Here is a 14,681-nt window from a genome sequence, read left to right as displayed (position 1 = left end):
AAGGTAAACTCAACAGTGACTCTGTTATCTGACTCTGTCCTTGTGAATTTTAGGACTTTTTTGGCAAGTCTGACCCCTACCTCGAGTTCCACAAGCAGGGTGATGACGGGAAATGGATGCTGGTCCACAGAACAGAGGTAACAGAAGAACGTATCATCACTCTCAGGCGCCTGAGGGTTGGACAAAATTGCGAGCTAGCTGGCTAACCCGGGTCACTTTGGGAGTAACCTAACCACTGATCTCTACTTTGGGAGTAGCCTAACCACTGATAATCATAATTCACCCTTCTGGTTCTCTGAAATGGTCATATCCAGAACTGCACCACACTGGGCTGCCAATTTGTCATGCACCCAACAATGATTGACCCCATGTGTGTGGGGAGCTAATGTCATAATGTCATGCCAGAGAGGAATGAGTGGATGCATCACCAGACCCTGATGATAAAGGGTCAGATGTATTTTGCATGCCCAGAGTCCACAGCAGACTGCTTAAAGATGGACAGTCATCAATTTATCATGTCCCCAAATAGAGGCGATGCAAAGACTTTTGGCTGAAGTGCTATGCAGTCTGCACTTCAGATGTTCAGAGTTATGCAGTTAATGCAGTTATGCTATGTAGTTATGCTAATTATGCTATCATATGACATGGAATACATGTAGCCTACATGCTATGTAGTTATTAAGATGCTAAGATACAGCTACAACATGTTTTTACATTTTGAACCTGTTGTTTGTCTTTAGGTGATAAAGAACACCCTGGATCCAGTCTGGAAATCGTTTACTGTGCCCCTCATCTCACTCTGTAATGGCGATGTGGACAGAAACATTAAGGTCTGTCACATGACAACATGCCTAGCAGACTAAATGTTAGCCACAGTTGTGTGGTTCATCAGATGTTCTCATACTGTGTGTTGTATTTTCTCCTTCTCTTTCTATTATTTCTATAGTTTATAGTCAAGGTATTAAAATAATAAGAAAAAACAAACATGATGAAAAAAACACAATGAGAAAATTGTACAATACGCATTATTCTACAAAATGTGTACAGCAATATTAGACATTTCTCTCTGGCTCTTGCTGAGGAAACATGTACAGTGTTGTCTTGTGTGTTTTGCAGGTGTTGTGCTATGACTATGACAATGATGGAGGCCATGATTTCATTGGAGAGTTTCAGACCACTGTCACCAAGATGAGCGAAGCTCAGAATTCCTTGGAGGTGGGTGTGGTGGAAGGGCAGGTATCCGGCTTCTCTTTCGCTTCCTTATTTTTGGAAAGGTTTGTTTGTTTGTTTGTTTACATATCTTGAAAGATCAGCCCAGTGCTCCATGAGTGCTGAGACCGATGTTCTGGTCTTCATTAGCCGTATCAGATCAGAGCCAGATCCATGCTACTGTAACCGAGGTCGTTATTCGTCCGCCGCTCACGGCCCTCGAACCCGCACACCGGCAAAAGCTCAGGCTTCCAACTCAGCGTTTAGAAGGGTTCTTAAGGTTTAGGGGTGTGAGGATTTACACGGGCAACTGGCACGCTAGCTCAGTTTGCCTCCGTTAGATTACTGTCACCTTCCGTACAAGTCATTAAAGGTGTGGTCTGCTGTTGCTCATGCTGTATACAGTATCAATACCCTTTCTCCACAGTCACGGACTGCTTCATTAATGATCCACATTTCCTCCCTGGCCCTTCAATAGTGGCACAACATGGCTAAAGTGTATTTCTGTCCACTCAGATAAAGAGCAGCGTTAAGTGAAGGATCATTGACACCGGTGCGTGCAGTATCTCTGCTGTAGTATCTCAGCTGTGCAGATGTGGCTAGTTCACGTTAGGGAAGCAACATGGAGGACTGCACAGACACCTCATTCACTAGAGTGGTGTGTAAATCCCAGGGAGTGTTGTGTGTTAAGCTCCAGCAGTAAAATCAGAGAATGAATAGGAGTGGAAGAAATAATGGAGGGAGAGAGAGAGAGAGAGAGAGGGAGGGAGGGAGGGAGAGAGAGAGGGATATGGGGAGGGGTGTGTGGCTGAGATAACAGGCCCTTTTGAGATGCAAATCAGTTTTAAGCGCTTGTCTTGTTCACTAGTGCAGGCATCCAGTGTATGTGGTGATGTGCCTTGGCATAAGCAGGCATGCATGCACAGCACGCGTTAGTGAGGAAGCGTGTTCCACTCACACACACTCACACACACATGTGCAGTGGTTTGTCATGGCTGACGTGACTGTGTATTACAGTCACACACAGATGTGTGGTGTTCCTCATGGTTAACATGACTCTGTGTGTGTGTGTGTGTGTGTGTGTGTGTGTGTGTGTGTGTGTGTGTGTGTGTGTGTGTGTGTGTGGATCAGCTTCCTTCCCTGTCAGTCCCACTCAGTAACTTATCTCACTCTCTCTCTCTCTCTCTCTCTCTCTCTCTATCAGACACACACACACACACAGACTCTCATACACACACATGCAAATGCAGGCTCATACACACATATGCATAATGGACACACACATACATATGCACACACACACACACACACACACACACACACACACACACACAGAGTGAGAGACTTACACACGTCGTGGCAACCTGTGTGTCTGATGTTACTACTCTAAAATGATGACTCACTTTGGATGCCAAAGATAATGTCTTTCCTCAGGCAACAGAGGAACATTTGATCTCCAACCATGTGTGCCCAGTCTGAATGGCAGTCTAATTCCCTGGTGTTTCACTATTGTCTTGTTGTTATTCTGGATTTGTAGGCTCATGCTGATGTGGTCTGGCATGCCCTTGTAGTGTAACCTAATTTAAATGTGAGTAAATAATAATGTGAGATTTTAAAAACATTACTCTCCAATTTCAGGTTGAGTTTGAATGCATTAATCCCAAGAAACAGAAGAAGAAAAAGAACTACAAAAACTCTGGGATCATCGTTGTGAAGTCTTGCAAGGTAAAAAAAAAGAAGAAAAAGACAAATCCCTTTGAACAAATACATTTAAGACAGTTCTTGCCTAAGATGCAATTAGTGAGCTCACTCTAAGCATTTGAGTTGAAACACAAAATGTGGATAAAAAGAACCTCATTTAAACACATTATGTATGCACTGTAAAGCTCCATACAAGCTGTGAGTAACCGTTTTTAATTGAATTTTATATTAAGAATATAAACCAGCAAGGGTGCCATTTTCGCTGCCTCAGATTAAAACACTAACCTTAAATCCCCAATTCAATACATCAATTATTGACAGGACAATACAACCTGCCCATGCTATAGAGACAACCTGTTGCTCATTGCTTGTAAACCTGCCAGCATTATGTGTGACTATTTTATTTTTCTGCTATTGCCCTTTTGCATGGTTCATTTATGTATTATGTGTGGCAAAAGGATAGCCTGGAGATTCCAGACCCAAATCTGAAAGATTAATGGTCTGGCCACGAATAATGTAATGGCCCAACTGGAGGGGCGGTACCAAACGTGCATTTGAAAATCTCACTGCACGCAATTGGATAAGACTGTGACCAGTGTTAACTGACTGATTCCGGACTTTGATGCAATTGGATAACACTATACGACCAATGTTAACTGACTGATTCCGGACTTTGATGCAATTGGATAACACTACGACTGTCATCTGTTTCGCTCGCCTCTGGCCCACCTATATCAGATACACAGATGTGATTGGTTCCCCGCAATGCAAGAGGCAAAAGTTACGTGCATCATTACTCATTGCCAGAGTCTCTCGCTGAGCAAATGCTTCCGAGAGAACTCTAGATTCCCAGGGTAGCAAAAGGAGGGTTCAGTCATGAAAACTGTGCAGTATACAGTAGCCACATATGTGCTTGGATAAAATGGTGTGGTTATGCATTGGTGAAATGGTGTTGACCTGATATGTGACAATGATCTGCCCACAGATCACAAGAGACTACACCTTCCTGGACTACATACTGGGGGGCTGTCAGCTCATGTTTACTGTGAGTATGACCTCATTTGTTTACACTTCACCCCATCTTCACACGCCTACTGAGAATCAATACATTTACCAAGAATAATAACTAGAACGATAACGGCAAAAAAGTGTTGCTCTAGCTAATATGAATAACAACGTCCACACATCACAAATCGTTATCGCCATAGTTTATGTGTTGACGTTGTCATTCATTTTAGCAAGCAGTACCTTTTTGCTGTAATCGTTAGTTATCGTTCTTGGAGTGAACGACCCTTCACCCTCATACTGCTGTGTTGTGTGGCTATGGTCATAAAGAAAAATAATTTGATCATTTGTTATATATCTGTGTCTGTCTATGCTGCTCTTTCGAAATACTGTGACTTTCTGTGTGTGTGTTTGTACTTGGCATTGACAGTGGCATCAACAGTTTGTTCATGTGGAGAAGTCCGTCTGTATAGCTAGGCGGGATGCAGTGAATACTGCAGTGATCTCATACAAGTGTATTTTTGTCAGAGGCAGAAGAGTGTGTGTGTGTGTGTGTGTGTGTGTGTGTGTGTGTGTGTGTGTGTGTGTGTGTGTGTGTGTGTGTGTGTCCATCCATTCATCCGTGTGTGTGCGTGTGTGTGTGTGTGTGTGTGTGTGTGTGTGTTTGTCATCACGTTATGAGCTAATATAAACAGGATGTTTACAACAAACAATGCTGAGACATTTTGTTCCTCTTACTAAAGCCAGTCTGGTCTCTCCCTAGTAAACAAAAATGGGCGCTGTAAGAAATGACCTATCCTGAACCCAATCATTATCACATACTGTATTGTTGCATTACACATTGTCACTATACATTGCTAGAAATTTTGTTGATTTGTCCAGATGTTTCACTTGCTGCATTGGTAGAGTACCAGTTCTTTCTATTCTGCTGTGATTTTGGGAAGCCTCCCTTTTAGCTCCCTGGCCACATTCTGTAGAGTTTTGAGTGTATAAAGCTGTGTGCCGATGGTTTTATATAACATTGCACCTTTTTCAGTGGCTCGGTCTAAAAGAAGAGAGTGCAAAAGGAGAGCAACAAAATGCTGAGGTTACTATAGTAACAAACCTAGACGATGCTGAAGAGGTTGCTAGATCCTGATGGAAATGGTCTGAGAGCAGTGGCCTAGATAGTAGCTACCTCTGCGCCAGAACCGGGCCAGAGGGAAGCCAGATCAAGGCCGGATCATAGCCAGTTTAGGGCAGGATGAGGGTCTGGGCAGTGACTGAGAAATAGTGGCAAGTGAGCTATTTTTTGCTGCGGTATTGTTTTGTCTGCGAGTTATTCGTTCTTTATGGAAATCTCCACTAGCAGCTTTGGTTTGATAAATGGTTGATATTTCCAGCCATGTTTTTTATGTTTTAAAAAAGACTTTTATAGAACTAATGTTGCCCTCAGACCCATCTTCATGTGGGATAAATTGTGTACATTATTCCTTTCTAAGATTAACAGCGTCTGATATTGGCTCGGGCAAGATTTACTGGTTAAGCTCAAATTCTACTCCCCCCCCCCCCCTTCCACTCCTACCCCCACCTTCACCCAAATCCTCGACAGCCCATAGCAGAGCTGCGCTAATCTTGGGTCTTTGTACAAGAGCGCAGACATTTTGGCGATGCAGAAAATAGCTCTCTCATTCTGTGGCACGGCGTTCAATCAGCTTTAGCCTGGATCTTATTCATTCTGTTATTACAGTACTTCTGCAGGCGATACACTGCTCTGCCAACACTCAGGGCTCTCTCTCTCTCTCTCTCTCCCTCTCTGTCTCTCTCTCTCTCTCTCTCTCTCTCTCTCCCCCTCTCTCTCTCTCTCTTTCTGCTGATCTGAGCGGGAAGAGGTCTAGAGACCAGTGATCACAGCAAAGCTGTCAGGGAAGCCAATCATGTTGATGCACGGCCATAGTGCTGTCATTACCTGCTTGTGGTGTGTATTTACAGTGCTGCTGGTCTGAGGCATTAACAGGATATGTTGCTGCCACATACAGCGTGTTGTATGTTGTTATCATTTTACAGTATCAGTAATGGTCAGTCAACCTGTAAGCCTCATCTTCCTCACGGCTATTACCCATCGCCTCTGGTGTCGTTTGTTTGTTTTGTGTGTGTGTGTGTGTGTATCTGTGTCTCTGTGTCTGTGTCTGTGTGTCTGTCTCTGTGTGTCAGGAAGTGCCAGATGTCAGTGCTAGTATGTGTATGAGAGTCTGTTGTCGTTGAAAATGGCGGATGGCTGTCAGTCTCCTTGTGTTTATCTGGCTTTAGAGGCAGGGGAGGGGAGAGGGCAGCTTGGGCATCGGCTGGTGAAGTGGAGGCCTGCGGGGTGCACACAGGGTCACATAAACATAGTGACACCCTCATTCTGTCATATCCCATCTACTCCACTCACTCCCTTCTCACTGTGCACTCACATTGTGTGTGTCTCTCTCTCTCTCTCTCTCTTTCTCTCATTTCTTTTTATCTCCATCTCTTTCTCCATCTCACTATCTTCAACCACACTTCTCTCTCTTACTGGGTTTCTTTTTTATCTCTTTTATCTCTCTATCTTACTCTCTCTCTTTAACCAGTTTTCTCTATCCCTCACTCTCTCTCTCTGTTTCTTTTCCTCCTCCTCAAATCCTCTCTGGCCCATTCACACTCCTCTCCTTCTTTAATTCACAAAGATAGCGTTCGCCTCAGGGCCAGTTAGGGACGTATGTAAGCAAGGCTCAGATGGAGGTTAGCAGAGGGACCTTAGTGCCCCAGTAAGCAGAGATCCCCACTGGACGGCTGGGCGTAGCAGCTGGACGAGGGCTCAGTGAGGTGTGAAGGTGTAGGATAGCCTCCAGAAGCACACTGTCAGATTACATTCCATTCACATGACGTTCAGATTTGAAATTAAAAGACAGTATGCCTGCGGGTGCGATCTCTTATCGCAATAGCTATACCGAAAACTATCACCTATTCATGCAGCTCTACTGATTGAGCAAGGTGGCAGCTATGAGATCATGGGTTCTCGGGAAACGCACACACTGTTCAAATGTATAGCTTTCCTGTTACATAAACTGGTTTGGTGTGAAAGATAGGATGGAATCAATGTAAATACAAAACTGATATGGGGGAATAATTGTGTTGTGTTGACTATAGTGAACATAATTGTGTAAAGGCTAAATAATAATTTTCTGAACAAGGCTTGATTAGTTTCCTCCACTTTGAATGTAAAACCCTTTGAAAGTTGAAGATAAAACGCTGAGCTTAGCAGCCTTTGAAACCTTCCACAACAAACTGTAGCTACTCTAAGAGCGATGGTACTTCTCATGCCCTCAGGTTGGCATCGACTTCACGGCCTCGAATGGGAACCCGCGCGAGTCGTCCTCCCTGCACTATATCAACCCACTGGGCAGCAACGAGTACCTGTCTGCCATCTGGGCAGTGGGCCAAATCATACAGGACTACGACTCGTAAGTCTGTGATTGTATAACATATATCAACACTATGATTATGATTAAATTCATCACTATGGTTATGACTTGGAAGTGTTGATTATTATTATGATTATAATTAGGATTAAATTCATTACTGCAGTTATGACTTGGAAGTGTTGATTATGATTATTATAATGATTAAATTCATTACTGTGGTTATGACTTGGAAGTGTTGATTATGATTATTATAATGATTAAATTCATTACTATGGTTATGACTTGGAAGTGTTCATTGATTATTATTATGATTAAATTCATGGCTGTGGTTATGACTTGGAAGTGTGTGATTTATAATACAGGCGCATGACTCGTTAGTTACATTACTTTGACTCTGGTTATGATTATTATGATTGGTAAGACCACAATTCTGTAATGGATCAATCAAGACTCTGGGGTGATTCAGCACCACTAATAGTCTGTGTTGAATATAACACAGATTAAACAACAGGACTAAGACTTGTCAGTGTCCAGCCAGTTTCCCCCACGCCTGGCAGATATCTGGTCCTGGGCTGAGTGTGTATTTCTGATGGTGCTGATGTGGTGAGTGTCATAGTGACCAGCTAAATCAGAGCTTCCACAAGCCTCGGAGCCTGCCGCGGAATAGACAAAACCAGGAGCTGAAACCAGTTACTGCACAACACTACAACAAGTGCAGGTCAATGTCACAACTTCAGTGGATGTTATTTGCTCTTGATGAAGCTGTTTGATGAGTGCTGAGTGATTAGCTGAAAATGCATAATGAGCTCGGCGCCCGGCTCATGTTAGTGACTGAGGGTCTAAAGCAGTTTGGTGAATATTGGCTGTCGTTAATCAGCCTGAATAATGTTTTATTTCCCCAGAGACAAGATGTTTCCTGCACTGGGATTTGGAGCCCAGCTCCCACCCGACTGGAAGGTGAGAGCTGGTCGATGTGTGTGTGTGTGTGTTTATGTGTGTGACCAAGAGAAAGAGATAGATAAATAGAGAGGGGGGGGGGGGTGTAAGAGTTTGTTTAATTCTGTGGAAAGAGATAAGAGTGAAGTCAGATGAGAATATTGAACAGGGAGGGACAGATGAGAGAGACACGGGGAGAGATGGAGAATATATAATACATGCATACTGTGATTATGCAACTGTCATTCCATCTGGGTTGCTATGGCAGTGGACTGATGAAAAGGAGATTGGAAGAGAGGGAGACAGGCAGAGAAACTGATAGATTGTTCGGCTTGGTTAAAGAGCAGACGAAGACATTGCCTGTACATTACCAGCCTGTCACAAGCACAGTAACAGAAAGGAAATGATGGCCAGAAGGCTCTGTCAAGATAGCATCTCAGACAATACGACAGGAAAGCATGGCTGAGAAACAGTAGGATCAAGGAATGTCAGGTGGCTGAGAAATATGAGAAGGTTTGAATGGTTGATTAATGGTATGCAATTAAAGCCAAAAAAATTCCCTAATTACTTCTTGTGGCTTGCGTATTCACAACGAGTATAAATAAAACAGTGGCATGTTCCTTTAAGCTATCGCAGTCTTTATGATCTGACAGCTGAGGAGAACATATAAACTCTCTGAAGTGAAAAACTGTCTCGGGAACCCTCCTGGGCTTTCCATTCTGTGGCTGAGGATTCTTCACAGCCCATGTGTAACTCCAGGAAGTCAGTAAACATTCAAATATATTGGTATTCCTGTCCGCCAATTAGTTTCCTTATGTACAGCACATTAACTGGAAGTGATGGGTGTTTGGCTCTTAGGGTGATAAGGAAGTAGGATAATAAACACAATTTAAGTTCACAACAGTAGGCCTACAGCTTAGTTGAAAGTGTGGTTCAACATGTAGAGTGGTTTAGCACCTATCTCATATCTGATCTGCAGAACGATTTGTGGAAAATTGTGCCTTGTGTTTCTGCTGTTCACTTGAAGGTTTCCCACGAGTTTGCCATCAACTTCAACCCCACAAACCCGTTCTGTTCAGGTAAGAAGAAGAGACATCTGTATTCCCATACAGTTTGCAACTTCAGCTTTCCCCCCATATTTGACTGTGGACTAATTACTAAATAAAAGTGCTCCCTAACTCTTGTTGTTGCGGCCAATGTCAGAAGTTCTCTTCAAAAAGGGATAAACAAAAATAGTTGACCAATAACCAAAAGTCCCTACTTCAAAGGTGTGCTGCTGATACTCACAACTCCTTCAAAGGGCGTTCTTGATCTCCCTGTTTTTTTTAACATCTGTTGTGTGTTTCCTCTGTTTGACAGGTGTGGAGGGGATTGTCCAGGCCTACTCTAACTGCCTCCCCCACATCCGATTCTACGGCCCCACCAACTTCGCCCCCATCATCAACCACGTGGCTCGCTTCGCCTCCCAGGCTCTCCAGCAAGACACGGCTGCGGTGAGTCCAACCAACAAGACTCGAGAAGGAAAGAGTGAGAGTGAAAAATAGATATTAGAAGAGGAGAGAGAAAGAGGACAGAGATAAGTAAAGAGAGTGATTCATAATGATGAGGAAGGAGTGAATGAGATGATGAGAGTGAAGAGAGTGAGGGCCAACTGTGCATATGTTGGAGAACGCAGCGCAAACAGTAACTTGGGCATTCTGCAGAAAGCGTGCGTTGTGTCTTCCTTTCTTCCTTTTGCATTGAATGTACTTAACTTGCGGCTCATCGCGCAATCAACACATTGCTAACCGCTAACACGTCACCAACCGCTAACCGCTTAAATATGTGGTGACCACAACTGAATGGAATCATTCAATCGCATTTGTATAGAAGAACAATGGAATAGAATCATGGAAAAGCTGACCAACATAAAAAACAAAAGTAAAGGCTGCTTTTAAAATGGTACAAATGAGTGAAGTAAGTGCTCAGAATACTGCTTCCATTGTGTCTGGACGTTTCTCCCATGCATACATCAAACACGCCATCTGATTTACACTATCTGTTAAAAGATATAGATAGATAGATACTTTATTGATCCCCAGGGGAAATTCAAGAAGACATGAGCTGCCCCCGTTGTTTTCATACATACAATAGAACATATAATCAGACACTCCTTTCTAGTACATCTCCTATAGTTTTGCCCCAAACTCCCACTTTTCCCCACAGCCCTCCCATGAATACATGTGCATTAGTCAGAAAAGGTGTGACTTGTCATTCTGCGCTCCTGTAGCAGGTAGATTGGGGTTTTAGCCATGTGCTGCAGAGGAGGCTCCTTCATTGAGAAAAGGGAGGAACACCTTCCCTAAAATTTCAAAGAAAAATAAAAAATATATAAAGTGAATTACTAATCTGATAAATTACTGTCAAAACGAACAATTAATGAACAAAATCGTTCCCCTAGGTCAAAATGTCAACAGCACCCCCTATCGCTATTGAAAATTACTGCATGGAGGAGCTTCCTCCTCAAGCCCCTCATTGAAATCCATTATAAACGCCTCGGACCCCAGCGGCTCGTGAATCACGTCGTTTTCAATGGCCAAGGGAGGAAGCTCCTCCGTACAGTAATTTTCAATTGCGATAGGGGGTGCTGTTTTTAGCGGCAACGGTTCAAAAACGTTATCTGCAGTCTACGAATCTTATGTTGAACGGAAAGCTTGTTTGTTGTTTGCTCGTGAAATAAACTGTACAATGGAATCAGACAGGGCCGTAGTCACCATAGACATTGAGCGGGACGTGTCCCCCCCAATATTCAAATATGACCAAAATGTCCCCCCCAATATACGGACATAGAAAAATAAATAAATAAAACTCTACAGGAAACCAACAACCACCACCATCTGAAATGTAATCAAACATAAATAACGCACAAATTAGTGACCTAGTGATGGTTCCAGAGTAGCCTACCCTGAGTGGTTTGACCTGGTGGTTTTCCGTTTTTCTAGGGTACGGCCTGATTGTGTCCTCTTTTTAGTTTGTGAAAAAGAGGACATAAGAGAAAACAGTGCCTCAAAAGGCTATTTTGAACTTATTTGTGAACGACAGAGAAAAACGCAATGCAATTTCGCTGTAAACACGTTTGAGGCTCTAGAATAACAAAATTCTGGACCATTTGTAAGGTCTCAAAGAGGACATGTCCTGGAAAAAGAGTTCACCCTAGTTTTTCGTTAGTGGCGTGCACTATCAAAAGCTTCCATTTACTGCACCCTACCAAAGATCCTTGATTACTGTACTAGCTCCGCTTTAACCCTCTCTGACCCTACTGCGGTGAGGTAGGGCTGGCAACACAATTCTCACAAAACTTGTTGGAAAGGTGTAGCACAGGCTAAGGAAATCCCATACATTTTTGGAGTCGATCAGACTCAAAGGGAACTTTGAAACATTGTCCATATTGTAACCTATTCTCGCAATGATAGCGAAAGTGAAAAGTTTTATTTTGAATGATGAATTTGTGCAAGCCTGTTTCATTCATTTCTTTCACATGTCTTACAACATAAATAATGCATTCATATGCTAGTACTAATGCCAGGAATTACCCTGTTTATAGGCCTCTAAAAAATGGTTGTTGCATCTTGCATATTATTTAAATTCGCACTCGATCGCGCATCCATGCAGGCAAAACGTAGGAATCAAATGTGGCGACGGCACACAAGTTAGAAAAAACGTCGTAACAACTTGTTTGTGATTTTTAATAATATTTTTTGCATGGCCCTCAGACACCACCACAGATTTGGTCCCCCCCAATGTTGACATCATGACTATACGGCCTTGGAATCAGAGGACAATCTCAAATCTTTTATACATTCAAATACACTGCGAATACACTGATGTATGATGAATGTTTATCAAAGCAGGAAGACCAGCTCCAAAAATTCATATTCCAAAACAAGATGGTAAGGCTAGTGTAGGCTACTGAATGCTACATAGTCAGACAAATAGTCTACTCATGGCTAACTGGTAACGTTAGCACAGAAAACAATCAGCCATAGCCTACTGCTGGCCTGTCACATACGTGGACAGTTCACTTGGTGATAAAACATTTTTGGATAGTTATGAGTTGTTATAATCCTCCAAGTTATGCCTTAACTAAACAATTGTTAAATAAGGTTCTTGTTGTTATGTTCTTGTTTTCACCGTTCTAAATGTATCTTTGGATGGTAACATTGTTAATGAATGTTTCAGACCATGATGCATTCCTTTAATTACGTCTTCAATAACATTTGCCTTTCGAGTATGCTTTCATAAATTCCCACTTAGCTATTACAACCTGTCTTTAAATTATAGGGATTTGGCTTTAAAAACCATAGCATGTTACAAATAACCACATTTAAGGTCTATTTTTAATGGTAAATAGTTACATGGTTTTATAAAACAAGTGTTTATTTTTATTATTATAGACTTTTCTGCCAATGTAGGCTATTACACTGAGCAAAACCTCCAGACTTTCCGTAATTTTGCACATCTGGAAAACAGTATTTCATAACTAGACCTACATATCTTCCCTGACTTCCCAGACCTAAATTTACATTTATTTACATTTACATTTATTAATTTAGCACTATTATCCAAAGTGACTTATATATTTAAATTATATTACAAAGTCCATTGTGCCCCCCCCCCCCAGACCCCCCCGAGAATGTCAGAACAGCATTTATTGCACAACATTGCCAGTTAAAATGCTACATAGTACATACTGCTGCTATAAATGTGTCTGGGTAGGCGGCCTACATACTCTATTGTTCACATATGCCACCAACACCATCACAACCTCACATTTGCCACTAACGCCAATCAAGCAGACATTCCTTCCTCCGTTATTTTTTTAACCACCAGCCGCCACTGATGTGCTGTCTGTTCATACTTATCTTGCCAGATTTTACACACACGTTATATTGAAATGACACCTCAGATAGGTGCTAACATGTTAATACATCTGTCCCTGAGCATGAAGAAAGAGAAGAAGGAAGCAAGAGGAGGGGAGAGAGGGACCACTGAAGAGCAGAGAGGATGGTGAGATCAGCGAGTGAGGACTGTGTAGAAACAACTGATGAGAGACAACGAGGGGGAGGACGGAAATGAAGAAGGGAAGAAAGCTGGGTAGAAAGAAAGAGTGATTTTGAAAAACAGGATAAAAGAAGGACTACGAAAGAAAAAAGAGTGAGAATAGAGAGGAGACAGAACCAAAGATGAAAGTGAGAAATAGAAGTGAGTAATTAATACAAAATTAAAAAAATAAAAACTGTCTGTGAAGGCGCTTAGTTTCTCTGTTATTATCAGCAGCACTGCTGGAGTCAATATAATAATTGGGGACCTGGTTCCTAGCAATCACAGGTCTCTTTCACCACAGCACTCAGTGTGCCTGTTCACCACTGCTAGGTTAATTACACCAGCAGAGCAGCCTGTACTGGCGCCCAGCGCACAGCTGTGCATCCAGAGAAAGAGAGAAAAAAGAAAGAGAGAAAGAGAGAAGTAGAGAGAGCAGAAGAGAGGGAAAGAGGTGGGTAGAGAAAGAGAGGCATTAGGTAATTTGTTTCCATGCTTTGGAGTTTTAGTGAACATTCACTGCCAGTGCTTCAAAGACCAAAACATATTGTCATATTGGCTCTGTGCCGAACGGTTTCTGTTAAAAGTAAATATTTGAACCCACTTAACCAGCTCATCTCCACGCTCAGTGTGTGCACCAGCCTCCCTATCACGATTTCCACTGCTTTGTCCACTTTAAACTTAAACCACACACCAGCCACAGACCGGTCTAAACAAGACCTCATTGTACTGGGTGAAAGACAACTACAGTGTCAACAGGGAAGACTGCAAAAAGAGTAATTGTAATATTGCAGGCAGTCAATAATAAGGCCCAAAGTTGTCTCATTGCAGTGTAAATTGAACTCTAGAGCAGTGTTTTTCAACCTTTTTTGTGCCACGGCACACTTTTGACACTTAAAATGTCCCACGGCACACTAACATCCTGTGTGAAGAAAAAATAAACATACCATAGCCTAAAATTTCAAATAATAGACAGATATGGCCTTATTATGGCTTCTATGCAAGACCTGCTCAACAAAACAAGCGTCCACTGTTTCATTTGTAGGTGACTATATCTAATTTAATTGATGTTATGAACTGGATATGTGATGATTCTGTGAATACTGGATATGGGGCCCCCGTTGTACAATGCCTGCATACCACAAATAGTGCAATCATACAATCAATGAGAGCATGTGGTTATAAATTCTTTGATGCAACAGTTGCTTTTCTGGACCAGTGAGTGACATTTGGGTAATTTTCTGCGGCACACCTGATGATCTCTCACGGCACACTAGTGTGCCCCGGCACAGTGGTTAAAAAACACTGCTCTAGAGTATTCTAGAC

General features: G+C 42.4%; 1 protein-coding gene across 1 annotated transcript in view; it reads left to right on the top strand.

The window, feature by feature from the left end:
• cpne2 (copine II) overlaps positions 1–14,681 on the top strand; it is a 34,472-nt gene that overhangs the window by 9,874 nt on the left and 9,917 nt on the right. The window contains exons 6-14 of the mRNA XM_076267345.1: positions 54–137; positions 741–830; positions 1,117–1,215; positions 2,848–2,934; positions 3,896–3,955; positions 7,246–7,379; positions 8,243–8,297; positions 9,304–9,355; positions 9,636–9,769. Of these exons, the coding sequence (XP_076123460.1) occupies positions 54–137; positions 741–830; positions 1,117–1,215; positions 2,848–2,934; positions 3,896–3,955; positions 7,246–7,379; positions 8,243–8,297; positions 9,304–9,355; positions 9,636–9,769 (795 nt within the window). The remainder of the gene's footprint in view (positions 1–53; positions 138–740; positions 831–1,116; positions 1,216–2,847; positions 2,935–3,895; positions 3,956–7,245; positions 7,380–8,242; positions 8,298–9,303; positions 9,356–9,635; positions 9,770–14,681) is intronic.

This window comes from Alosa pseudoharengus, unplaced genomic scaffold (genome assembly GCF_046254945.1).
Source record: "Alosa pseudoharengus isolate Yale_2024_CS ecotype anadromous, Long Island Sound unplaced genomic scaffold, YU_APseudo_1.1 YU_APseudo_1.1_scf_10, whole genome shotgun sequence".
Taxonomy (NCBI): domain Eukaryota; kingdom Metazoa; phylum Chordata; class Actinopteri; order Clupeiformes; family Clupeidae; genus Alosa; species Alosa pseudoharengus.
Note: the sequence above shows the minus strand (reverse complement) of the source record. Positions and strands in the feature narration are given on the sequence as shown.